This window comes from Pyrus communis, chromosome 7 (assembly GCF_041283825.1).
Source record: "Pyrus communis isolate YQ-2024b chromosome 7, ASM4128382v1, whole genome shotgun sequence".
Lineage (NCBI taxonomy): Eukaryota > Viridiplantae > Streptophyta > Magnoliopsida > Rosales > Rosaceae > Pyrus > Pyrus communis.
This window is the reverse complement of record NC_142571.1, coordinates 23,543,992-23,571,063: the sequence shown is the minus strand read 5'-3', so window position 1 is coordinate 23,571,063 and position 27,072 is coordinate 23,543,992. Positions and strand designations below refer to the sequence as shown.

At 38.0% G+C, this 27,072-nt stretch overlaps 6 protein-coding genes across 14 annotated transcripts; 3 read left to right on the top strand and 3 right to left on the bottom strand.

The window, feature by feature from the left end:
- Positions 1–1,707: 1,707 nt before the first annotated feature.
- On the bottom strand, positions 1,708–6,044 carry LOC137734667 (protein MAEA homolog). Its single transcript, XM_068473927.2, has 7 exons — positions 5,573–6,044; positions 5,058–5,252; positions 4,277–4,399; positions 3,488–3,673; positions 2,778–2,911; positions 2,112–2,298; positions 1,708–2,023 (listed from the first exon to the last, which is right to left on the bottom strand). The coding sequence occupies exons 1-7, from the start codon at positions 5,891–5,893 to the stop codon at positions 1,922–1,924; spliced, it is 1,248 nt and encodes a 415-aa protein (XP_068330028.1). The 5' UTR covers positions 5,894–6,044; the 3' UTR covers positions 1,708–1,921.
- A 1,813-nt stretch (positions 6,045–7,857) lies between these two features.
- Positions 7,858–13,271, top strand: LOC137735078 (uncharacterized). 7 transcript variants are annotated; one of them, XM_088696612.1, is made up of 7 exons: positions 7,908–8,303; positions 8,570–8,622; positions 9,317–9,400; positions 9,810–10,137; positions 10,272–12,162; positions 12,286–12,492; positions 12,688–13,271. In XM_088696612.1, exons 4-7 carry the CDS (start codon positions 9,878–9,880, stop codon positions 13,000–13,002), a joined length of 2,673 nt encoding a protein of 890 aa, XP_088552738.1. In that variant the 5' UTR covers positions 7,908–8,303; positions 8,570–8,622; positions 9,317–9,400; positions 9,810–9,877; the 3' UTR covers positions 13,003–13,271. The 7 variants fall into 7 exon arrangements, with proteins under 7 accessions (XP_088552739.1, XP_088552737.1, XP_088552738.1 ...); XM_068474451.2 differs by having other exon boundaries at positions 8,570–8,678; XM_088696613.1 differs by lacking the exon at positions 8,570–8,622 and having other exon boundaries at positions 7,858–8,182.
- Positions 13,272–13,400: 129 nt separating this feature from the next.
- On the bottom strand, positions 13,401–13,949 carry LOC137733508 (embryo-specific protein ATS3A). The gene has a single exon (XM_068472656.2). It carries the CDS (start codon positions 13,933–13,935, stop codon positions 13,411–13,413), a length of 525 nt encoding a protein of 174 aa, XP_068328757.1. The 5' UTR covers positions 13,936–13,949; the 3' UTR covers positions 13,401–13,410.
- Positions 13,950–15,853: 1,904 nt separating this feature from the next.
- Positions 15,854–18,195, bottom strand: LOC137734982 (Nitrilase/cyanide hydratase and apolipoprotein N-acyltransferase family protein). Its single transcript, XM_068474329.2, has 9 exons — positions 17,897–18,195; positions 17,651–17,787; positions 17,432–17,560; positions 17,279–17,337; positions 17,032–17,144; positions 16,854–16,946; positions 16,639–16,741; positions 16,421–16,503; positions 15,854–16,137 (listed from the first exon to the last, which is right to left on the bottom strand). Exons 1-9 carry the CDS (start codon positions 18,095–18,097, stop codon positions 16,096–16,098), a joined length of 960 nt encoding a protein of 319 aa, XP_068330430.1. The 5' UTR covers positions 18,098–18,195; the 3' UTR covers positions 15,854–16,095.
- A 1,783-nt stretch (positions 18,196–19,978) lies between these two features.
- Positions 19,979–23,958, top strand: LOC137734949 (putative protein phosphatase 2C 38). 3 transcript variants are annotated; one of them, XM_068474289.2, is made up of 5 exons: positions 19,979–20,559; positions 20,945–21,358; positions 22,029–22,411; positions 23,012–23,248; positions 23,426–23,958. In XM_068474289.2, exons 2-5 carry the CDS (start codon positions 21,037–21,039, stop codon positions 23,648–23,650), a joined length of 1,167 nt encoding a protein of 388 aa, XP_068330390.1. In that variant the 5' UTR covers positions 19,979–20,559; positions 20,945–21,036; the 3' UTR covers positions 23,651–23,958. The 3 variants fall into 3 exon arrangements, with proteins under 3 accessions (XP_068330390.1, XP_068330393.1, XP_068330391.1); XM_068474292.2 differs by having other exon boundaries at positions 19,996–20,559; positions 22,044–22,411; XM_068474290.2 differs by having other exon boundaries at positions 20,000–20,559; positions 20,931–21,358.
- Positions 23,959–24,457: 499 nt separating this feature from the next.
- LOC137734414 (glutathione S-transferase L2, chloroplastic-like) lies at positions 24,458–26,393 on the top strand. The gene is made up of 7 exons (XM_088697431.1): positions 24,458–24,598; positions 25,482–25,580; positions 25,658–25,760; positions 25,822–25,898; positions 26,020–26,127; positions 26,196–26,270; positions 26,361–26,393. The coding sequence occupies exons 1-7, from the start codon at positions 24,458–24,460 to the stop codon at positions 26,391–26,393; spliced, it is 636 nt and encodes a 211-aa protein (XP_088553557.1).
- Positions 26,394–27,072: the final 679 nt, after the last annotated feature.

Genomic DNA, 27,072 nt, shown 5'->3' with positions numbered 1-27,072 from the left:
TTTGGAAGGATCCAGCGAAACAGCAAACCCGCAGGAACTACAAATCCTGCAAGTTCCCCCCCCCATCCAACCGCGAGCTCTCCACAAGTAGAGTTATTTCAGCATTTGCTTCGGGGTTCTCCACATCTAAAGTTACTTGGGAGTTAGCCATAAGTCGAACTTATTTGGATATATCCGAGCTGTGGACTATATTTATTTATAGCTAAACTGATTTGGTTTTTCGTGTGAACAAGTTCTTCAACGATGCATTCTACAGGGTGGAGCATGAGAGAGAAGGGGAACCTAATAACATGGGCAATAGTCTCCAATGAAGATGCAACCATTCCTCACTGTAAAACCAGATCTCAGAACCAAACGAGTCGGAGAGTAAAGTTGTCAGTTTGACAAAAAAAAGAGAGTGAAATAGTAGTTTCTGTTAACTTTGACTAACTGCAGGGAGGAGTACTTGAGTGGAATTTCAATGAACTAAGCGCTGTATAACTAGAATGAAAGTGCTATTTACATTTATTTTTACTTTTCACATGTTTTTATTAATTTTTTATCATTAATCTTTTTTAATTCATTTAATCTGACAACCAAAAATAAGTGCGTAAGAAATAAAAATAAATGTGTAAATAACATTACTCAACTAAAAGTAGAGTGCTCACGTTTTATCAACATGTGATAAGATTTTTAACCCCTGTAAAGTATGGATAAAACCACCTAAAAATACTTGTAAGAGTAAAAAGTAATTGTAGTATAAACAACTCATATTCGTTCTCCAAATAGATTTAATGAATTATTTGTCTTTAAAACCAAATCTAAATTAATTACTTAAAATAAAGTTTGGAAAAAGTTGATTTTAGAATTTAAAATAATAAAAACGAAAATAAAACAATTGAATTAAACTTTTAATGAAAATTGGCAATACAAAGAAAAGTAAATTGTTTTGGAAAAAACAAAGGTAAAAGGTAACAGCAAACAATCCTACGTGATTTTACCAATTACTTATGAATTACACATGCAACTTTAAATGTTAGGTTTTCCTTATGCATATTCTACTTGTGTCGTTCAAGCTATAACGTATATTCAACATGCAATCCGTCTTTGGCATTTAGATCAAATGTATACATGCATAACTCATTGTGCTTCGTGAAAATCCCTTGAAAAACCATGCAACCGTTAAGACGTGGCATTCACCCTAAGTGAACATACAATTATTAGCCATAAGAAGCATTCCTCAATTTCATAGTGACATTCCAACATAAATTGCATCCAATTATTTATCTAAACATCTTAATGATCACGAAGCATTAAGGCACAAAGATAGTTTAAGCACAATGATCAATAAAGCATTATTAAAACTATGATTCTAATGTCATGTTATTGTAATTTCAAAACATGTCTTGCACTGACCACCAGGGCAATTCATCACTCATGTAAAGTTCGCTGTTAAAACAACTTACTATTTGAACATCTCAACGTGATCACAAAATACGCAACTTATCATTCTATATCTTGAAACAAGAATTCCACACTTACCTCATTTTGTATAACATATTTGTACAACCTCTCTAATAGAAATGAGACCTACTTGTATTAGGTGATCCTATCTCTATTAGAGGTGATACAGAAATGGTAAATGTAAAATTCTGACTTGGTTTTTCAGATGAACGAATGCCAAATAACTTAATTCAGTGTTAAGAAATTTAACTTGTAAATAAAGGGTGAAACGTAATCTAAAGCATATATACATGTTTCAAGTGCCCAAGAGGACTACAGAGGAGTAGAGGTTTTATCACAGGGAAAAGTTCTTATTACCGGAACGCAATATGGCAAGGGAGGATTTATGTACAGATAGCACAGGACGTTACAACAGTTACAAATCCCGGTATAAATGGATAATAAACTTGAACGACTGAACAGATAACGGTATGTAGATTTACGATATATATGCCTTCACCAGATCTGTGTAATTGCAGATCAAGCCTGTCCTTGGACAAGTAATCTTACCGTCATTCTTCCTTGCCATTTCTTCAAGAGCCTGCCGCCAAAACACAAACCAATTTAAAGAAGAATATTTCAAGACTAAATAACCAAGAACATTAATTACTCGCAAAATGCACGCTAACCTTAGAGCTGTAGACATAGCCGTTGGGCAAGACTTGCGGTGGGTTCTCTGTGTCCATTAGTTCCTTAGTTATGTAGCAAACAAGCTTCGAGTGATGCTGCTTAGAATAAGGTAAGGGCAGGGCTAGTTTCCGGAAACCCTCCTGCGATAGTGGATCCTCCTTGGTGCAATCATCATCATAACAATATCTGAATCAGGTCAGGGCAAAACTACATATCTGAATGCAATTAGCAGCTATAAAGCATGCACTGAAGGTACTGAAGGTGATTGAGAATTGCTCAAAATTCATTAAAGGGAGCTACAGTGTTGGGTTGTAAACCACTGACCACCTAATGACTTACAACCCTCAAGTCAGCGAGACATGAAATAACGCGAGATCTTCACAATGGATTAAGTGCTTGTCAATGTCCTCCATTCTATGTATTCACAAGAATGAAAATGGCTAGTGAAGTAGAGTATATTTTGGTCGCTATTCTAATCAAATAACCATGTGCACAATGCTATAGCTGTTTCACCCTCCCCTTTAGAGTTTTGTTCTGCATAAGAAGTTTTGGGAGTTAACTCCATATAAATTTAACCTAACTGTACCAAGCCTACTACAATCCTGACTAAGAGGTAAATGTGGCAAGACTGAACAATGTATCAAATAAAAAATGAAAAAGGATACGGGGTTTTAAGAGCAGAAAGGCCTGCTTGCAGATAAATATTGAGCAAAGGCTCAAGTGTCATGCCATATAACTTGCAGAATTCCTGTTTAAATTGATCAACCAGGTAGTCCCATTGCTTTGGCTCAAATAACACCTGGAAAACATAACCACCCAAAGAAAAAATGAAATCACAGACCAGAGATTAACCTGCAATATACAGCTCTAAATATGTAATAAAAGCACCAAACCAAAACATTTCACTGAAATGTATAGTTCAACGCATATATCTCCCAAGGAGATGGCACAGATATTGAGTCATTTATTCTTTAAAACCTAGTCCTATATATCAACTGTTCACGAACTGATGACATCTTAGAATTCCTTAATATGTATGCTGAAGGCGGGATAACCAACAGATACAAAATTTAATCAGTGGAAACTATATCCCAAAGGGTACTACCATCACAAAGAGAAGAAGCAGGCAGATACATGCTAACTTGTAGTCAATAAGACAACATATTTTCTATACAGTAACTTCAACTAAACATGGGTATGATTCAGCACATTTTTCTATTCCAGAGCCAAGTTAGTCTAGTTCCCACAAAATAATATGGGAAAACTGAAAAGTGAAAACTGTATGTCTATTCCGACAAAATCTGTAGCGCAATTAAATTCAGAGAAGTAGAAACTGAAAATGCTACTAGAACATTATCAGAAAGAAAAGGATCACCTTGTATGTAGCACATTCAGTAGTACTCTTATAAGCTACCGTTACAAAGACCCGCTGCAATTCTTTCATATGAGTAGTTCCCCAGGGTGCAAGATATTTCCGAGCATATGTGATAGCGATGAAGTTATTTTCAGCTCGTACCAACTCTATAAACTCTTGAAGTCTCAGTTGAAACTCAAATTTACTCTGCCATCAATAAAGCATTCAGCATTAGACAAACTAATAACAAATTTTCGATGTGGTGCACTAAGTGCAATTCAATTGGTATAACTGTCAATAGGAACCTTTTTGACGAAGGAAGCAGTTCAAGCGTTCAAGATACCAACTACTACTAACTTAAATAAATCAATTTTAGGAACCATTTTATCAGTAATTCACAAGCAGTTAAAAGAAATGTAGCAGAAACAACATACATGTGGGAGCAATATCTTTTACCACCATAAAAGCAACAAATGACTTTGAAAATGACCTAGAATCTATGAAAGATAAGTCATCTCTTTTACGTTCATCTCCTACTATGTATTCCAACTATGGCGAAGCATAAGATAGAAACCCTAACTAGAACAAATAGTCCCTTGCAATTAGGATACCTAAAAAAAAAGTTGAAAAAAGATAATAATAAGTCAAGATTCAGATAAATAAAGGGTACCTAAACCCTTCGCAACGTTCTTCTGAACACAAGCAACAGAACAGATCATTTTAAAGACAGAATAGTAGTGTTAGCAAACTCGTCTAACCCACCAATTAAAAGCAAGATTCCCCTCCCCCCAAACCAAAGGGACTACAGACCTTGGATTTCTTTAACCTTGACTTGTTCTCAGCGCACCAGGCTAGGGCAGGACCCACGTCCTTATTCTGAAGGGCTTCAATAACCTTTTTCGCTTCTTGGAATACATCAATATCAACAAGATCCTGACACATAAGAAAGTAATCAAGTTGCCAACATGTACTAACAGAAAATATGGAAAACTTATGCAAACTGCAGTAGCAATAAGAGAGAAGGGATTCTAACAAGCAATGAATCTGGGAGAATAAAAGCTGTTATCCCCTATTTATTCTACTTACCTTCCTCACTTCCTAACTTCTATACTAGACCATAAAAGATCCAACCTATCAATTATGAAAGCAACAAGCTGCTTTCTTTCATTCACTTTCGACCAAAAAAAATACACTATAGTTTCACTCCTTTTTTCTTTCTGTACAGAACTCCCTTGGTCAAGCTATAGTTTAGTCGAATAATTCCTTCACTAATCTCAGTACGATATTTTCTTTCCATCGTTAGAAAATGTGAAGATGAATCTCGTTCAAATTGTAAAGTAGCGTAAGCAATTGGATAATGAGCATGAAGATAATAACAAAACCGTTTGCCAGATATATAATATTAACATTATAGTCACCCTTTCCAAATTCTTCAATCCCATTAATGCATTCAAACTACAATAACTCATGATATTCAAACCTTCCACGAATTCATAAACTTTGGAAAGAACAACACTTATGACAGAGCACACTGCATAAAGAGCCACAAACATGTAATGTAAACAAATATACGACAGGAAATCAAAACTACCTGAATATTTCTACTTTCCGCCAGCTTCACTGCGGTGTCATAATAAGACATCCGCAACATGTAGTCCACCAAGATCCGATTCACACGTGTGTTATTCCATTCCGCCAGACTCTCCACATCTGCCGATTCTAAATGATCAAGCCGAGCCCGGCACCTCTGCGCCTGCAAGTGCTCTGTCTTACTCCCCTCTTCCAACTTAATCACGAAAAACAAACACCAATCAGCATGAAAATTCCAATAGCCAAATCCAATCACTCAAAGCACAAATACAAACAAAAGATAATCTCTTCAATTCTTAAAGCACGAATATCCAATCTCGATTAGCTCAATGTCGATTAAGATCAATGAATTTCAACAGTTTAATAGTCAATGTCCACTCGAGCTGACAAATCCCGAATTAACCTCTGTTTGGTTGCCTCGAATTCATCGGATACTCGTTCTTTTTTATTCCCTCTCACTCCTCCCCCATTCAAACAGGACAAAACAATCCAATCTAGGGTTTACAAATGCAGTACCTTTCGTTTTAGCCCCTGCAGCCTGGAAACGAGGGAGCTGAGATGATTAACGGCGTCGTCAGTCGACATGTCGTTCTTGTCGGTGGCCTCGGAGACGCCGTTAATAACGGCGGATATCTCCTTCTCGACAACGCGGTGGTTGGCGCGGATCGTCTTCTTGTAGTACTCGAATGGGACTCTGAGGAACTGGTGCTCGAGCTTCAGGGAGTCGGCGAGTTGGCTCAGTTTCGAGGACGGAGGAGGACCTGCGGCGGTGGGGCCCGACCCTAGGGTCGGTCCCGGCGACGCGGCGGTGCCGTTGGGGAGGGAATCCATTTCCATTGAAGAAGGAGAAAGAGATGGATGGAGAGAGTGATTGGGAGATTTGAGTGTGGGAGTTTGATGAATGACAGAGAAAGAGTAGGGACAAAGGCATATAAGAAGACCTTAAACGACGGCGTAATTATTTCGTGGTTATTTCTAGAACGGTTCCAACTGTTTTTTCTTTTTTGGGTCAGAAAATGCTTCATCAGTGAAAGGCCCAATAAAAGCAAATATATGGTGAGGACTGGCCCAAAATAACACCTCTACCAGTCCAAACAAAAATCCCAAAACTAGAGCCCAAATAAAACGTTTACTTTATTTGACAATATATCGGCCCACCATTGTGCATCTAGAAGTGATCAGCTTAACCATACAAACGTTCTTCTTTTTTTTAACAACCGGTAACGTCAGTGAATTAAATTATTAATTGTTTGTGATTAACGTAACAATACAAATGTTGTTACCAAATCAACCAGTCATTTTCTCGATCATAAGTTAAAGATTAGAAAAAATTTATTTGAACCAGTTGCCTAATCTCTACACTGGTATTTTTTTTATAAATTTCATATTCCAATTATGCCCTAAATAAAAATGGGTGTGGTGATAAAATGTTGAATTACAAGCCAATTTGATTAATTTTTTTAATTTTTTTGCAGTTAGTGAGCTTTAAATGATAATTAAGCAAATAAATACTTATGATTTATGTACGATTAAAATACATCAATCACAATCGAGTGAATAAAGAAATGCTGATGTAGTGGACCAAAATATTTTTCTTATTTATGTGCAATATTGTTACGCTTATAAGAGAAAAAATTAATTGGTACGAATAAGAACGGTGACATGATAAAACTTTCTTTTTATAAAGTAATTTTTCCACAATTTTTGTCACTTGAGCAAACCCTAAGTTCATGATCACTAAAGATACAATGTTGCAATGTGAAAAAAGCTAAACGACCTATAATTGCTATTCATCATGACTTATACTCAACGACGGTACACGCCACATAATTTATAGGATGGATGAGGACCCATGTAGAAATTTCATAAGTCATAAGACCTATCAAAATTTAAATTTCAAATCGTGTATTTTAGTTCCAATGGGTTTTTTTGATATGTTATTTTCTTTGTAAATCCACTTTTTTTTTCCAACTAAACACTCGGAATTTAATTATTTGATCAAATCCCTATGTATTGTCGTCAAGGGGGTTGCTAGGTCTCGTGACATTTTTTTAATACATGTCAATGGTAAAATGTATTTGCCATATGCAATAACCCATTTTTCAATATAACGATATGTTTATACTAAGAGGCTGGGGATTTGAACTAAAACACACAATGAGCTAGCTAATTTCGTATTGAACTTGTTATCTACGTGAGTCCAACTCAAGACATTTCACTTATAAGTGTAAAGGAATACTACTAAACTGCAATGCCAAGTAGTAACAAAACGCTTTTAACTTCAAACGAAACAAAGTAACATCATGTAACAGAAGATTCTCTACGCTGCCAGATAAAATGTGATAATATTATGTTGTCAGACAATCTGACATTTTCTAGCATCACGTTTTTAATATATCCGCACAAGCAAACAAAAATTGCACCTGATTTACATGAAATTTTTTTTGCAACCCCCCAAAATTCCAACTAAATAGTAAATGATGGATTGTCATAATAGATAAAACATTCATCTTCAATCCACCCCGTCTCTAATTAAAACTCTCCCCTTATTATAGTTTAGCTTACAATATTACGTGTATCATTAGTATAATTTTTTATTTTTAAAGAAAAAACCTGTACACACCAGATTCCGGGCTCTATTAGACACCCGCTCCTCCCCCGCTCTTCCCGCAGACGACGACAACTTTCAAAACTTTCGATTTCTGACTAATTTACCCTCCCAATATATCACTAGCCCAAAATAACCCCAAAAATAAATAATTAATTAAAAATAAAAACCAAAAAAGCCTTCTAATTGGACCGGGCCATATCATCATCCATTGACTCATTCTCACTCCCGCTCTCACTCTCTATTTTCTTCCCGTCATCATTAAAAGAGCAGCCGCGCACCCAAAACTCGCCGTTTGGAGCTTAACGGTCGAAACGCCGGCCCCTAACGCCGTTTATGCAGCAAGACTCTATTTCCTCCTCTACGGCTCTACCTCTCTCCCGCCCGTTTAAATATCCGTTTCCCATAAAATTCGGGTTTCTTAGTTGGAACCCATTTTACCCAATTTATTCAACTTTTTTGAAATTTGAATTTCCAGTAGCAAAATTGCGTATCCAAAATCGGACCAGCATTTTTAAGTAAGTGAGTAACTCCTCAAGATTTACGGGATTTAATTTCCAGATTTCTTCATTTTTTTTTAATTTTCGGTATTTGAATCGCTGCTGGATTATCTGCTTGCTGACCGTTTGCAAAAGCAGAGTAAGGAATTTTCTTGACTCTTTTTCTTTTATTTTTCTTTTTTCGTTTTCGTTTTGCTGTTTGGTTGCCGAGAAAGTTGAGGAAACTGATGGGTGGAAGGGGAATTTTTGTTCGAGAGAGGTTTATCTTCTCCGATTTTCACTTTTTCCAGTGAAAGAAAATTTTGCAAGACGTAGATGATATGTTTCTTTGATTCTTGGTGATGAAATCGTTGGAAGTGTGAGTAACTCAATCGTTTGTGTTTTTCTTTTCTTGCGTTTTCTCAGCGGCCAAACAGGAAATAAGTTGATTGTTCGTAGAAGATTCTCGAACTGAAGAAGTAATCGTTTGTTACTTTTTCTTTCGCCTTCTTTCATTTTCTTAGTAGCCAAACAGGTACTAAGTTGATTACAGAAATTGTCAGCAGTCATATAGTTATAATTTTTTTTCTTCATTTTCTCGGTAACCAAACACTCGTCGTCTATTACTTGTATTTCATTGTAGATATCTGGATCTGGTTTTCTGTACAATCTTTTGTTTAACTGCAGAATTGATTTGTTTAGGATTAGGATCGTGATGAAATGCCTCGATTTCGTCGCGAAAAGTGTTTAATAATTTGATCCTTTTGTCGTCAGAGTGCACAGATAAAATGTCAGTTGTTTAATCTTAGGCACCAAATTGCCCTCCCTGTGTAGAGAAGATTAGGGTTTAAGGATGATGAAAATGATGAGGCTATTACTGTCTTTTCACTACATCTCTGGCTCAGCTGATAAAGCCCAGATTGAGATCGAATCAGACCTGCTGACACATATGTTTTGTTAATTACTTTATGTATTTCATGATTTTCAACGTGACCTCCTAATTTAAAATGCTACTATTTGTTTATTTAGTTTTTAATTTTTCTTCTGTTCTATTTTTTAACTCTGTGTGATGCATGAAGCTAGTTGCTATTGTTAGTATCAGGATGTTGATGCATTAGGCTCCAAAGTCCTCTGTAGTTAACTGAACTAATCTTCTTCTGTTTCCGGTTGCAGTTACGGGTTTAGCAATTTCATATATTGGTGTATCGTTACTTCAAAGATCGTAGTTACTGAAGATTCTGGTTTTCGAGAAAAAGGGTATGAATTCCATAAAGATTGAATTACAGTGTGTTTAGGCAAGCAATAGTGATAATCAACTATGGTTTTGGCAAATTTTTCGGTAGTAGAAACTTGAATGATTTTGGCCTTTGGGTCCTGGCATTCTTTTTTAATCAATATCCTTCACTTTCTCTGTTTTCTGTACTTATTTCAGCCAATTTTATTACTTTCCGGTTCATGTTTGTCTCATGATTATTTTGCCCTTTGCTACATAATGTCTTGGTTTCTTTTCTTCTGATGGGCATCTTAAATCTTATTACTTATATGTTGAGCATTTTGTAAGGTTGGCATTTCTGAATTGATTATCTGTACAATGATTCATTTGCTTTTCTGCCATCCCCACAAATTTTAATGGCAGTCTTATGTTTTCTGTTCTAAATTATTTTAGGTTCAGAGAAATCCTTTTGGACAGAATTTAATGTGCCGCGATTAGCATTTTCTGCCGAAGATTCAAACATGAAGAAGCTCTTCTTTTTCAGATCTTCTGCTTCTAGTAATAACAACAATGTTCCTCCACCAACTGATAAGCAGATATCTGATGCCGAGAACTCCAATAAAAGTCCGGCTCTTAGAAGGAGCCGGTCATTGTCATCAGCAGCATTTCTTGGAAGTGAGCCAACGCAAACAGATTTTTCTTCTTCGAAATATCAAAGCAGATCTCCTTGTAGTAGTAGTGCAAGGAGCTTTCCTCATCAGCAATGCGACCAACCATCTTGGTGAGGCTTTTGTATCAGTTTATTTGTTAATGTCATGAACTTGTTTACTAGAGCTCAAGTACAACATTTAGACTCCTGTTTAGTTAAAGTTTTCTTCATGAAGCTAATTTTACTGGTTTTGTGATATGTACCAGTTGTCGAACTCTTACTCCTGAGAGGCATAGGACTAAACATTTTGAAGTTCCATCTCTCCAAAACACACATGGATTGGAGAGGCCTGGTTCTGCTGGTTCTTCTAGAATGCGCCATGATTCGTCAGGGAGCTCTTCCACTTGCTCTAGTAATGTATCAGCCAAAGTCTTGGACCGTTACATTGACGGAGAGCAGGAGGAACTGAGCAGACAAAAGAACAGTTCTTCCCAGAGACACTTGACTGGGAATGGTGGTGGTGGATGGCGTCCACCGCGAACTCAGTTTACAGCACCCATTTCACCTAGGGCTCATTCATATAGAGAGACAAAAAGTTCTCGTCTTCGTTCATCATCCAAAGACGGGGCAGAAAATGGATTTGGGCATGAATCTCCCCGGAGGCTTGCAAAGAATGTCGTTGAGAGGCTCTCACAGTCTCACGTTATTCAACCAACACGTGAGAAGGAGTTTGACCATGATATTCCACTCACCATTGAGGATATTTATGGTAGATCAGATCTGATTGCCCAGAAAAATTATCCTGGAGATGACTACTCAAGCCTGCAGAAGTTGTTCTATGGTGAAAACTGTGATGGTATAAACACCGATGAGACTGAAGAGGACATGGATGTAGAATTACAAAGAAGATTGAGGGAAGCAGAGGAGAAGGTCATGCTACTTTCTGACGAACTTGAACAGGAAAGCTTTCTTAGAGATAGTGGGTACAATGTTCCATCACTGATTCAGACAATTAGAAACCTAACTGAGCAGAGGGTAAGCTTGGCACTTGAGGTTTCAAACCTCTTACAGTTGCGAATTGCTGAGAGGGCTTCTGCCAAGAAAGAACTCAGACTGGCAAACGGAGAACTGGAGTCGCGAACGAAAAAATTAGAGAAGGAGAAGAATGAGTTGCAGTCAGCATTGGAGAGGGAACTAGACAGAAGGTCGACTGACTGGTCACTTAAGCTTGAGAAGTATCAGTCAGAGGAGCAGAGGCTTCGTGAGCGAGTTAGAGAGCTTGCAGAGCAAAATGTCTCACTTCAAAGAGAAGTCTCTTCCTTTAATGTGAGGGAAACTGAGTATAGAAGTGTGGAAACAAAATCAGAGCAACAGCTTAACAGCCTTGTTACAAGGGTGGGGGAAATGAGAGAGGAGAATCAAGAACTGAAAAATAATCTCTCAGACTTGCAAGAGAAGTATAGAGCAGCAGAGGAAGACCGTGTTTGCATCCATAAAAATTTTGATGAGAAGGATAAGGAGTGCAAGGATCTGCATAAGTCCATTACAAGATTACTGAGAACCTGCAAAGAACAAGAGAAGACAATAGATGGCTTGCGTGAAAGTTTTAGCGAGGAATTTAGGAAGAACCAATCCGTGGAGAGGTTTGATAAGCACGTCACCAAATTGCAGATGGAGCAAATGAGGTTGACAGGAGTAGAACTGGCCTTGAGAAGGGAGTTGGAATCTCATAAGCTTGAAGTTGATTCTCTTCGGCATGAGAATATACACTTGTTAGACCGGTTGAGAGGAAGTGGGAAAGAAAATGGTGCCTTAACTTTCAAGCTAGATAAGGAAATGTCGGCACGAGTCTCCTACATGAAGAATCAAGGGCTATCAATTCTAAACGAGAGCTCCCAGTTATGTTCAAATTTACTAGAATTTGTTAAAGGGAAAGCAGGCCAACTTCCAGAAGCTAACCATGGCTTGGATGGGCAATTTTTTGTTGAATCTGAAATGAAAGTTCAGGGCATAAAGCGTGGAACTGAAAGCTTTGCAAGAAGTTTGCAGACAATGTCCACTTTGCTGCATGAAAAATCCAGTCTGTCCACTTCAAAATTAGCATCTAAGTGCACGAATGCTGATGGACCAGCACATCCAGATGATCAGGCTCCAGAGGTTAGTATTGTTATAAGAACACACTATATATGAATTTTTCAGTTTCTTATTATGTTAAACAAGTTCTTTTGTTTCCATTCTAAAAACGAACTGTTACGGATGCTGTCACTCTTACTTACGTAGGATGACATGAGATATGAGCTCAAAGCAGAAACTTTACTAACAAGTCTACTGAGAGAAAAGTTGTATTCAAAAGAGCTGGAAGTTGAGCAGTTGCAAGCCGAACTTGCAGCAGCTGTAAGAGGAAATGACATTCTCCGATGTGAAGTGCAAAATGCAATGGACAACCTTTCATGTCTCACCCACAAGTTGAAGGACCTTGAAATGCAGGTAACCGTTAGTATCACATATAAAATTCAATGTTAGTGATCATTATATATTTGGATCTGATGCGTTGTTTTTTATATGACGTACGTGATGAAATTCTGAGAATGATCTTTCAGTATTGTTGAATGATGAAGCATCTATTACAAAGATTAAGGCATGTAACTAATAACTATTTCCCTGCTTATTCCGTAATAACAGATGCTTAAGAAGGACGAGAACATAAACCAGCTTCAGAGTGACCTCCAGGCGTCAACGAAAGAATTAACAGTTACTCGGGGGATACTGCCTAAAATTTCAGAGGAGAGAGACATGATGTGGGAGGAGGTGAAGAAATACAACGAGAAGAACATGTTGCTGAACTCAGAGGTTAACATGTTGAAGAAGAAGATCGAAACCCTTGACGAGGACATACTTCTAAAGGAAGGTCAGATCACAATTCTGAAAGATACCATAGGGAACAAGCCTTTCGACCTTCTGTCCAGTCCCGATAGGCGAGAATTTTTGCTTCATTGATTGTCAAATGGCAGGGGTTTCTTATAGGGTGAGTAAATCACATTGTTCATAGCCCCATACTCCCCAAAGTCTAATAGCTTTTCTTTCTTATTTTCCATCTGTACACTTTTCCCTCCTTTTCGTCGATAGATAAAGAAGCGAGAAACATATCATTATTTGGTTGTAACCCGTCTTTATAGTTGTTCATAGTTGGTTTGGTTTCGCTTGTCGGCGTGATCAAGATATTCTCTATATCTTGACAAGCAAGTTAATGAATTTGTTTCACTCTAGAGATTTTCTGTGTGTTCTGTTTTCTGGTATGGTCGAACCCGATGAGGTTTTCAAAATTCATTAAACTGTTTGCCTTCGTTAAACCAAATCGAAAGACAGCAAAAACCCGGAAAAAAAAAAAAAAAAAAGAGAAGAAGGTTACTCATTAAAACTAACAACAGGGGGCACAAAACCACCACCTTTGGAGTGACAATAATCAAATCCATACCATACATTTTCTGGAACAAACGTTCTAAAATAGAATATGTAAGAACCCGGCACTACCACCCGGCCGCCATCCTGTCGATGAAGCACCTTCACCCAGCCAGGCCGCCAGTCATCCGACCCAACCTTCTTCAGGTACAGAGAGCACACCCTCCGGCTCATGCATTGTCCACTGGCCTCAAACATGTCTATGGCACATCGTCCAAAGCCGCCATACCCCCGACGTCTCACACCACCGTTTGCAGCATACAATGGCTTAGGGTTGTTCAGATGCTTCACTATGATCAAATTACCCTCGGAGACCCCGAACCTGACGCTGACATGGTCCGAGGTTGCGGCTGATCGTGCACATGTTGTCTCAATCTCGACGGAGTAGGAGCAGTTTGTGCTGGATCCTTGGACTGGCAGAGAAGTGATGAAGGCTATTGCAACGACAGTTAAGATGCTTAGTCTCTTCATTTTTGTGGTGAGAGGTGGTGAGTGAAAGTAAGAAACAACTGACTAGTATATAATGCAAGAGGTTTCTCTCTTTTGTTAGATTCTGTGAGTACTAATTAAGTAAAGGTAATACAGATGGACGTACTTTGAGAAAGAAGAGATTCCCCATTTCCCACTACGTCCACTCTCTTTTATTACTGTTACAGATTCTCATCCAACCTCTTTAAGAGTAACTCAACCCGTTTTAGAAGGGCAAGGCAGGGCAAGGGCAATAAAAGTGCACCGACTAATTACTCTGAATAGGAATTGTCTTTGTGCAAGTTCACTCATTTGTGAAGAGCAGGGACATCATTCATAAATATATATTTTATGCTTTGTAAGTTTGTTCCATGAGACTAAAATGATTGTCTAATTTCGATAATATATTTCAAATACAAGGAATGAAGATGGCGGTAGGGTCTTTATAGAAAAAATTTGGGTATTTTTTGGTATTTTTTACCGTTAAAATAATTATGATCTTTGAATTTCAAAATTATTTATGTTGGATGGTCCAGATTGCGCCACGTGGTAGTTGCAGAAAAAATTACAATTTTTTTATTATTGAAAATCCAATGGTCCAGATCATTTAATTGTTGAAAATACAACGGCTCAACTTGGAAGAACAAGGAGCCAATTGGCTTTGGGGTTGCGCACGTGGGTGGTCCCCGCTCGGTCCATTTTTTGTAGGAAAAGGATCCTTGTTGGATCCCTTCCTTCTAATCGACCAAGTCCAGGGATCCGGATCTTTAAAATTTGATCCAACGACTAAAGTTATTATAACTTTTAAAGTGGGCCCCTGTTTGTAGCCGTTGGATCAAATTTCAATGGCCCAGATCTTCGAACTTGGTGAATTATGAGGAAGGGATCCTATTTGATCCCTTTCGATTTTTTTAGGAATAGGATCCTCTCCGGATCCTATTTGTAGGGATCCAAATGATCAATTAATCATGTCCGTTCATCGTACATCATGCGGTTAGAAATTATTTTTAATTTTTAATTTAAAATTAAATATAAATAGTACTTAATGAAAATTGACCACACAATGTACAATAAACGGACATGATTTATTGATCATCCGGATCCCCACAAAAAGAATCTGGAGAGAGGATCCTTGTCCATTTTTGTAGGCAGCGGGCGCAAGCCCAGGTGATTCTTGCAAGGTCAGCTGAAAGGATAGAAGCCCTGGGCCTAATTGCCCAGTCAACCCAATTGCTAGGGCAAATGGGCGAGTGCTGGAGATGCTCTAACCAATGTAGTAGCAGAGAGAGATTATTGCCTCCGACGGTCGACTGGTTTGGTATTGCTGTGCTTTGAAAAAAAGCTGCTTCTGCTGTGCTGTGAGAATAAGCAGCTGTGAAATAAAGCAGCAGAGTGTTTGGTAAACTTTTTTGTAAAAGTTCTTTTGAAAAAAAAAAGCAGTATTAGAGTGTTTGGTAAACTTTTATGTAAAACAAATGTGAAAAAAAGCCGGTTTTTCAAAGCTAGGTTTTGCAGCTTCTTGTTTTTGGCTTTTTTTCATCCAAAACTGTGAAAAAAAGATGAAGCTGAGTGTTTACCAAACACAAAAACAACTCCCAGCTTTTTTTTATAGCAGCTTTTTTCAGAATCACCTCAGTACCAAACCAGGTCGAAACCACTCCCAACGGAGTGGGACTCTTACATTTGAGTTAACAAGAGTTTGTAACATGGGGCGAAACTGGCTCCTAAATATAGTGATTTCCGCACGCTCTTTTCTTTGCAAGTTAGAGAGTCCACCTGGTGACGAGGACTCGCAAACCTGTAGCCATCCAGCACATGAGGACAGATCGGTATTGACATTTTCCATGTCATATGATGTGAGTTGAGTCAGCTTTATCAACAGTAATTAAAGAAACGAAAGCTTTAATTTTAATACAAAGCCTGAAGCTACAAATCTTTAAACAGGCTTTATTAAGTGTAATGAGATTGAAGTTTGAATAAGAAAGCTATAATAAAAGTGTACACAGAATCAACTACAAAATAAGAAATAATCCCTTGTTTTGAGCTGCATCGACGCCCGTCATTCCTATAGTAACATCCTAAAGATTCGACTCGCTGCGTTATTCTTCATCTACAAGTACAGCAGAAGTTCCGAATGGCTCACAGGGAAAACCGTCCCAAAAATCAAAGGGATGCAGATTTCCAGAACTCGACAGGCTTCCGGTGCTGAAATAGGAAACGAATTAAAAGGACTTGGTTACAAGATAGGCATAATCATCAATGATCCAACATAATTCATCAACAGAACAAATATACACAACAGAGCAACGGTATATTAAATATACACACGACCCTAAGAATTAACGGGATCAAATAATTAATGCTGATTAACAACGGGGGAACCACAAGGGCCATTTATCCCATCATTTCAAAGTCAAACAAGTTTTCAAGCGACGTTCTGGTTTACATATTTCATTGTCCAAACTAGACAAGAAAGAACTTAACGTACCTTGGCAATTGGCATTTTTTCTCTCACTGAATCAATCAATGAGAAGTCGATATCGGCTATAGCAATCCCTGTTGACAGTCGATCTGAGAAAGAGAGCAAAAAGTTCAAATTATGTTACAGCAGTGGCTAGTATAAGTACTATGGGCATGAGTTTAAACAATTAGCCATGATTTAAAGCCACTCAAGCAGCTTGATGTGTAAGGTAATCAAGTCCTCACCGGGCAGTCGGCCAACAACTGTTCCCCAAGGATCAATAATTAAAGTTTCTCCGTGGCTTTCTCTATTATCATTATGCTGTCCAGCTTGTGCAGAAGCTATGACCTAATAATACATAAGTAACATAATCATCCCAACGTGACATTGTAAGAAAAATCGTTCCCTAGAAACAAATATGAAAAGGTTACGTTGATGGAGAAGAAAAAGGGATTCATACGTAGCATTGAGTCTCAATTGCACGAGCACGTAGAAGAATCTCCCAGTGCGCCTGCCCAGTTACTTTGGTGAAGGCTGAAGGTACCAAAAGAATCTGCGATCGTAATGCAAGATGTCAGTGCGAGATGCTAAATTACCATGTATAACTTTAAACCTTCTAAAAGAAAATGTAGTTTTACCTGTGCATCATGTTGGAACCTGAGCAGCTGGTAAATCTCCGGGAATCTCAGATCATAGCATACCGTCAAACCCAAACGGCCAATAGGGCTATCAACTGCCACAACATTCTCCCCTGAAAATGTGAACAAACTAAGTCTCTGACTATCTCACACCAAAAAGATAATCAACACCAACAATAGTAACAACATTTTGATTCATTAGCACAACCCCGTATTTTGAACATTTCACATACGGGCAAGAACTTACCAGGTTCGGTAAAGCTGCCTTCCTTGTACACCCTTCCACCAGGAATATCCACATCAAACCTTCCACAATCAACAACTTTTTCTAATCACATTTTTCACGAAATTTCGGGGTAGCGAAAATTGCATTGCATTGAACTTAAAACAGCCTACTTACAAGTGAATCTTTCTGTAAGTACTTCTGATGTTCCCAGCATCATCAACAACAACATGGGTGTTAGACAAATGTTCATCATCCGACCCCTTTTCTTGAAACCCTCCAAGTGACAACCAAATCCCAGATTCTCTACAATCCATTCACTCAAATGGGTCACTTCAATTTCCCCAAAAAATCAAATTTATGACACAAAGTTTCAATTTTTATTCTAATTTTTACCTTGCCAGGGAGCAGTACTTCTGCAAAATTGGACCCTCTAGAGGTTCTGCTATTTTCAGACTGTCACCATCTTTGGCACCAATAAATGAAAAGCTTTCCGGAAAGCAAATCAATTTTGCTCCGGCAGCAGCTGCTTCCTTCACATGATTTATAAATTAATTAATTATTAATTACATAATTAATATGATAATTACATAAAGTTTGGAAGGGGGAAAAAGAGAAGAAAAAGAAGTGAAAGATGGGTACTTTGACGAGGCGAGAGCAAGTGGCAAAATTGGCGGCGAGGTCGTTGATGGAGGTCATTTGGGCGGCGGCGACTCGGAGTGAATTGGCGGCCATGTTCGACTCTCCAGCGATAATAACGCGGGCGGACTGGGAACGGATCAGAGCGCCGTCTCGGAGGAGTGGGCTGACACGATAATTAGGTAGGGAAAGACAAAACGGCATCCTCGGTCTATGCCATCGAATAGTCAGCCGGAAATGTTTAGGCAATGGTCACGTCGGACAGTTTGTATTTTTCTGTTGTGACCACTTCAAAATATCATTTTATACTTTTATTCGTGAAACAAGTATGGTAACGTATACTTCACAAGGATGACCACAAGTTAACAAGGTTTTCAGTTTTGCATGTATTGGGGAGGAGAAACCTCTATCGTACATAGTTTTATTCTTATTTTGCAAAAAAATTATTTTCACGATCCGAACCTATGAGCTTTCAATCACAAATAAACAATACTTTTGTTGCGTCTAGCTCGCCCTCTACCTTACTTCATAAGGCATTGCTAAATATTTCAACTTTTATTTTCATTTGGCTTGATAAATGTGCATTCTCGAATTACACGACAAGTAGTAAAATTTCAATTCTCATAATAAATACCAAAGGTGTCAAATAAGAAACATAATCTTGTTTTTTGAATCAGAAATATAATATTTATTCCAACACAATAGACTAATGTAAATAATAAGAGTGTACAAGCGTTAAGTTAGTAACTTAATACGATGCTAATCACTCGTCGCACGTGTTCGATAAAGTAATGTATTGATCTCAACAATTCACTGTTTAAAACGTAACAATTGATTAATGTCGTATTAAGTTACTAACTGATTAACATTTAGGTGCTTTTGCATAAGTTGTTCACTTTGGACCAAGAAGAACATGAGATCAACAATACACTTATTCAAACACATCAAAATCTTATGTTGCTAAAACAAAACACACGCTTCGATTTTCACCAAGTACAACTAGAAGATAAATGTCTCATGTTCTTGGATGGAAGTGCTTGCCGTTACAAGTGATTGCCGAAATGCCGAATTCTTTTGTTTAGTAAAAGGGGTGCATATCGATGTAAACTATGTGTCTAATGTGAAAGAAAAATCATGAACGAGAATCATGTACCAAGTTGTTTGTTGACATTAACAATTCTAGTAGACGGCAACGGTAGTTCACCTGATCTCAACAGTTCACTTTAACACACAAAAAGATGTTCGATTTTCGCCAAGCGATAGAAAACTAAAAACTCCCCTTGTACTTGGAGCCTGGAAGGAATGATCCGAGTATATTTGCTCACCGTTATTAATTGATGATGAATATCATCATATTAGTTGTCAGTAAATGAGTTTAAGGTTCAAGACATCTGTCACATTTCTCGGAGCATAATTTTAGTGTACTTGAAACACCATCACGTGATGTTACTACTTTATTGCACTTATATCAACCATGACGTCCAGGCTTATTATAACATGTAAAATGACAAACTACGTAACTTGTATTCTTAATACCCATAAAAATAGAAGTGGTCCCTAAGTTTGTCAATCATTAATCATTTTGGTCATTATGTGGAAAAATCTATGTTAAACATGGACCAAAACGACAAAATATCTTCAATTTAATAAACAATGAGCCAAAATAATTTGACAAAAATTGGGACTATTTTTGTCATTTTATCCCTTATTTAATGGATATGGTTGATGATAGACAAACTCAGAGACCAGTTCTATCGATTTTAAATCTCATAGACCATTTTAGCTAAAAAGCCTTACATTAAATTTGTCTATACTATTGAAGTGGGGTTCAGACTTAAATATATTTATGTATCACACTGCTATAACTAACTTGACCAAATTTAAATTTAGACAACAAAATATGTTTTGATTAAGACCGATGCAACATGATACAATTATTTATTAATTATTATGTGGTAATAGATAGGGGCAACAAGTTGACAACTATATTCCCAAGAAATTCCCAATCACAGCACAAAATAATTGGCAAAGTGGGCAAAAATTCTTTTCTTTTGATGATTATTCTTGTTTAGAACAAGTTAATAGAAGGGAGTTGTTATGTTACTAAATAAAGGTTGGGGAAGGGGAAGATGAGCAAAAGTTGCCTAAAATGGTGGTTTGTTGGAGGTCAAAGTCAAAACCCCAACCCATAAATTAGAATACCAAAACTGAAAATCCAACCCAAAAGGCCTCAGCTCTCTCCCTAAACATGGTTTTTCAAGCCGAGGGCGAGGGGTTGGTTTCTTGTAATTGTATTCTTCCACCTCCATGCTTATTCATCTCTTTCCCTGCAAGAAACAAAGATTAAAACTTTGTTTTTAAATAATAAAGAGAACCAATTTATTGCTCCCAATCCCCCACCCCCTCTCTCTCTCCTCTCTTCTTTCTCTCTTCTTTCTCTCTCTACCCCTCTCTTTCTCTCTCTTCATTCTTTCGATCTAACCCTTTCCACGCTTCTGACAACCTTTTTTCTGTCAGAACATTCCAAATCTGTTTCATTGGTTCTCAGTCTAATCCAAATAAAAATGTTCTTCTGAGCTCTCGGATGGTAATTGAATTGTGGTGGTCTTATAGACAAAGGGCCAGAAGAATCCCCCTCCAAGGCTCCAACATATATTGAATACAAGGTAGGTTGCAGATTTTGTTTTTTCAATCCCAAAGACATGAACTTTTGTTGTTTGAGTTATGATTCGATGTTGTTTTTTCAAACCCCAGATGTTTGTTTGGTCTTAAATTTATGTTGGACGGTTGGATTTATGGTTTTGATGTTTTTTCATGACAAAGTTCATGTCTTTTCTGAAATACCTATTAGTTTTTAGTTTGCTTTTTAATTATCTGGGAATATTGTGCTTGTTTCTGGACATGAACATTTTATTTATTTGTGCCCCATTTCAATTAATTACCTGCAAGTTAATTACATCCTAAACTCATATTATCTGGTTTTGCACCCCTTTCAATTCGACTTTGGTTCTGTTTGCAATTTAATTTTTACTCTTAGTTTTGTAATTGTAGGGAAGCTAGAGGCGGCGCCAGGATTAGTTCTTGTTCACAATGACTCGTTGAATAATTTAATCCCGGGTCATTTGGTTGAGAATATGTAAGGGATGGTATCAGCTAAGTTAATGAGGCTTGTGTCACCTTGCTGGAAACCTTCTGTCGAGGGTGAAAATTCTAATAGGGGGGACGTGAGTGGTCGAATTGATGGTTTGTTGTGGCATAAAGATTCAGGACATCATGTTAATGGAGATTTCTCAATGGCAGTAATTCAAGCAAACAACTTGTTGGAAGACCATAGCCAACTAGAATCAGGGCCATTGAGCTCACTCGACTCGGGTCCTCATGGAACATTTGTTGGAATTTATGATGGACACGGAGGTCCAGAAACAGCCAGGTTTTTAAATGAACGTCTGTTCAATAACATCAAGAGTGCGTTGTTCTTTCCCCTAAATTCATCTTCTTCTTCTTTTTTATACATATATATCTGTTGAGAAATTTGGTAATTGCGATAACTAAACTAATGCTGCTATTATCAATAAACAACTGAGAAACTAGTATTTTCTTATGTCTTGCACCATATATAGTCGTTTTGGTGCGGTTTGCATGTTGCTACCTATATAATTATCAAGAGCTATTTCATATGCAGCCCAAATGTAACTTTTCGAAAAATTTGCAGAGACAGAAAACTCTTCTGTTTTTTTCTTTTTCTTTTTGAATCGTCTGGGAGCTTTATTGTCTAGGAATATATTTGTAGTGACAGTTTATTCATTTTGCAATGCTCGGCCGATGATGTTTGAGTTAAAATCATGATCAGTGGGGATAAGAATGGCGTTATTAATTAAATGGAAATTGTGAGGTTCCAGAGTGAGGTGTAAAACATGTGGTTTGGACAGGATTTCTTATCTGCTTTTACTAACAACCGCCTTGATCATGAATTATATATCATAATACTAATCATGAAAATTTACAAACAATTGAGGTTCTGGTCACGTAATAATCCCTATTAATATCAGTTTTTATGATATGATTGATATCGTATTTATGCAGGTACCACTTCCAGTTTTTAGATAGCTAATGCTTATATTTACTGACTTGACAGCTTTCCGTGGTGCAGAGTTCACATCAGAGAATCAGGGAATGTCAGCTGATGTTATCACGAAAGCATTTTTGGCGACCGAAGAGGAGTTCCTCTCTCTAGTAAAGAAGCAGTGGACAATCAAGCCACTGCTTGCTTCTGTCGGTGCATGTTGTTTGGTAGGCATAGTATGTAGTGGGCTGCTATACATAGCAAATGCGGGGGATTCTCGTGTGGTGCTAGGAAAACTGGAAAAGACCGTTAAACAGGTAAAAGCGGTTCAGCTATCGATTGAGCACAATGCAAGTTATGAATCTGTGAGAGAGGAGTTGCGTTCGTTGCATCCCGATGATCCACAGATTGTGTTATTAAAGCACAAAGTGTGGCGCGTGAAGGGTTTGATACAGGTGATTATTTTCTTATCTGTTCTTAATTTTGTGCATTATCTTCTGAGTCATTTTCTGTTACCCTATACACACTTACATAGTGATCGCTTTCCCCTTTGACTTGTGTGTGACTGAGTAATTTTCATCTTAAGACTTTAGTTTTCACAAATTTTCCATTTATTAAATTTCCTGAGTAGGGGCATGGTGCCATTATTATCAAATGGATTTAGGAACTAAACAGTTCTGATCACGGAGTTTCAAACAATTTTAGCGAATTTGCAGGAGGAATGCTTTTGTGAATTTTAGCAAATGATTTGAGATCTTTTGAACATTAATATTGATGAAAAGAAATGTTAATAGTCATTCGGTGAAAGTACATGTGATCATAGCGGTCTTCCTCTCTCTTAACGGATTTCTTTTACTTAAACTAGAACAGAGTTTCTTTAAGATAAACTATGAGACCTAGTTTAATTCACTCAATTTTTGCGTTTAAGTTTTAGGTAATTCTCATTCATTGAAATCTCTATGCTCGTGACCAAATTTGCATGTCCCCTTCACAAAGATGGCATGGGATGCACAATAGAACAGCACTCATCTTAGAGATGTTTGCTTGTCTTGCAGATTTCAAGATCCATCGGTGATGCCTACCTAAAGAGGCAAGAATTTAACAAAGAACCTCTATTGGCAAAGTTCAGATTATCACAACCCTTCAACAAGCCGATCCTTAAAGCTGAGCCAACAATATTAGTCCAAAAACTCTACCCCGAAGATCAGTTTCTCATATTTGCATCAGACGGCCTATGGGAGCAGTTAAGCAATCAGGAGGCAGTTGACATTGTCCAGAGTTATCCGCGTAATGTACGGTTCCTATGTCAAGTTTTGACTTTCTTTTATATTTACTCGATCATGTTCTGCATCATGGTCGATCTGTCTTGTTTTGCCTGTATGAGATCATAATTTCAGTAGCTCGGTTTGGAATTGTCTTTTATTGAAGTTGCTATTACACCTGCGATAATGTTCCCCATATTTGTGCAGGGTAGCGCAAGGAAACTTGTCAAAGCTGCACTTCGCGAAGCAGCGAAGAAGAGAGAAATGAGATATTCGGACTTAAAAAAGATAGACCGAGGGGTGAGGAGACATTTTCACGACGACATCACAGTGGTAGTTCTGTTCCTAGATTCGCATCTGGTCAGTCGTAGCTACTGCCACGGGCCTCTGCTATCGGTTAAGGCAGCTGGTGGTGTCCCTGCCGGCACCTAGATTTACGAGGTTCAAATGCATCTCTCTCTCAAACCCCCTGGTTTTCTTCACTTGTACTAAGAAACAAACGAAAGCTTTTGTTTTCTTTACAAAGAAGAGAGTTAAAGGCAGATTTTGGGTCTTTTTTTTTCCTTTTCTTTTCATTTTTCTTCTCTCTTCTGCTGATGTATAGCCGTGCTCTATGGATTTTTTTATTTTTATTTTTTATATTTTTAACTTTTACATTTAATGCCACATGAATTTTGAGTATAGATGGAAAGTGAATAGCTAGAGAACTGAGAGTGCCTCAGAAAAAATTTCTGCAGAAAGTTCCTAGCCATTGGATCGTGACACGATGATTATTGTTATTTTTATTATTTTCCGGAGCTACTATTTGCATGAATTGTATGTTTGCCTTGAAATATAAACTTGGAAGCGTTGTGTCAATCGAAATTTCCAATTCAACTTGCACCTCGACTCTGTACCAAGCAATACTTCATGCCTTTTCCTACTTCAAAAATGAAATGCTTAGGGGTAGGCAAGTTCTCGGAACACCAAGGATAAATTTAAAGCAGCATATTGCTCAACGTTATTAACTTTTGTTCTAACCAATGGATAATCCAAAAGTTATTGTATAAGAGCATCTCCACCCGTTGGTAATACCAAGCCAGTATAAACAAAATGGAAACCATATCGGTTTTCCTGCCGTACTCTTTTTCCTGAGTTACCAATATTGGATGGATATCGATTTTGTGGGAACCTCTTCATGTTTGCTTGTTTGACTGACGATATTTACTACATTGACGCTGATGGTAACTTGGGCTATGCATGTTCTCACCAGCAAGACCAAGTCCTTTAATCGTCGATGATTGTTATGAACAGGGATCGGGGGAAAAGATGCAATTGGTTCCTATTAATCTGCAGGACAGGCCTGCTTGGTACAAGGAGAAAGTCTACCCTGCTTACGAGGTGAACTTCTGTGACTAGAGCATATGCTACAAGGCTGATTTCATTTCTTTTGTGTGCATTACAACGAAATGCTCTCTCGTATCGTAAGGCATCTAAAATACCGTCCTGTGATGGAGTTCAGAAAAGCCTCACCGGTTAATTAGATGAAGGAGAGAAGACCATGACAATATTTGTTGAGAATGAGTCATGCGTTGATGGTATGAAGGATCTTGCATGGGCTTTTAAGTAAGTTGGACTACTCCCCATATTACCAGTTGGTTTTACGATGGAACCTCAACTTTTTTCACGGTATCAGGGCAGGTTATCCCACTTATCCCACATGTGAAGCCCAACGGTCATACGTGCTCCACATCATCCCGTTGTGTTGTCCACGTGTTATGCTTAAATATTCGCCACACGTGAGGGAGCGTGTTGAGGAGGGATCTTGCATGGGCTTATAAGTACTCCTCGTATTGCCAATTGGTTTTATGATGGAACCTCAACTTTTTTCATGGTATCAAGGCAGGTTGTCCCACTTATCCCACGTGTGAAGCCCAACGGCCATACGTGCTCCACATCATCTCTTGTCCACGTGTTAGGCTTACAAATTCTCTGGTAGTTGTCTCACTTGTCCCGCGTGTAAAGTTCAATGGTCATACGTGCTCCACATCACCCCGTTGTGTTGTCCACGTATTACGCTTGAAAATTCACCATACGTGAGGGAGCGTGTTGAGAAGGGATCTTATATGGGCTTATAAATACTCCTCATATTACCAATTGGTTTTATGGTGAAATCTCAAATATTTTAAGGCCATTTCTGCACAAAGTTTCTTTGTGATCCGTATGCTTAATTAACCGTTTTATTTTCTGTACGAGGTGTGTCTGACATGAAATTTGAACGCAGGTGCCACCACTCGAACACAATAACGAAGTAAAAGGAGAGAGTCTTGATTTGATCGGATACATTGACAGTCACTTTGAAGGGCCTTCACTGCTCCCTGATGTGAGATTTCGAGAATACTTGGTTAATGAATGTTGGCTTCTGTATGTTATACAAATGCTTACACTCTGCAGATTTAGGATCCTCGGAAGAAAGAGTTTGGAGACGAGTTGCTGTCCTACACGGACTCCTTCAATAGATCTGTGTTTTCGTCGGTTAAACAAGATGAAATCGAGTCAGATGGTGAGACGATCACTTGCTTCTTTCGATGTTATTTAAGTTGCGGTTAAGCGCGCGTAAGCAGATTGGACATTTGACTATATCAAAACTGCTCTTTCCAAATTTGAAGACGGACCTTTCTTTCTTGGCAAGTTTAGTCTGGTAGTATGGCTGCCATATCCGCTCTGTCAACTAGTAGTTCATATGAAGCTTTCGCCATGCTTCCGTGCAAATTTCTTATGAAGCTTTCACCATCATTTTGAAGATTGTTCTTAATTTTCAGGTGGATATAGCTTACGCTCCCTTCCTCGAAAGGTTTCAGCTTTCCTTGATGGACTTGAACAAGTATGACATCGCTGCAGGGAGACCTAAACTGGCAGCATGGATTGACGTACAAAACGATTGGATTCGGAATTTGATAGAAAAGGTTACTCATGTGAATTCATCACTTTTTTGTAGGAGATGAACAAAAAATGTAGCTTACAAACAAACCCCCCCAAAGAGCTTTTCGAACTTTATAGGAGACGCTTTTCGGTAATAATCTTCTTGCAGTGTGTTAGCAAGTCAATTATCGTCGTTGCCAAATGCTAATCTCTTATGCCTCGTTTACTAATCCGTATTCAGATTGAGAGGGGAATTGAATTAACGAGGGATTGAATTGAGGAGAAATTGGTTTACTAATTCTCCTTTCTTCTTCTTGTTCTAAATAACTAATTAATTCTTTAGGAAAACTAATGAAAATGACTTGAAAACTTTGAGTTTTAATGATAAGGACAAAATAAAGGGTAAAGTGAATAATATCATGATTGAATTTTTAGTGTAAAAATATGGTTTTTCATTAAAGTAAACAATATAGCAGACTTTTCGTTAAAACTCCCTAATTCTTTCTCTATTGTGTCTGCTGCTGCACTGGGTATTGATGTGAAACCTGAAGGCGCTGGATGTTTTGAACGGCACCGTATGGAAGAGAGAAGAAGATACAGGTATTTTGGGTAGAAAAAAACTGATTTCGGATGAAGGCTTTCTCCCGGAATCGAAATACCACTAATCTGATTTCGGGAAAATCAGGAATCTGATTCCTTATTTTAGGTGGGTCGCACCTATAATTTCATTCCCCAATGTTGGTAAACGCTTGAAGCGCTTAAAATAAGTGCAATACTCATTCCTCTCACTCCATTCCCCTTACGTAGAGACGCCCCTAATGCATTGGCACTGCAGATGTTCCGAATTTTGCTCGTATGCATTTCCATGCACTGATGGTTCAGACTTCAGAGATCCTCGAGAACCAAATCATAATTCTCCCAGAAACTGTGGTTGTAATTGTTGAAGCGAAACT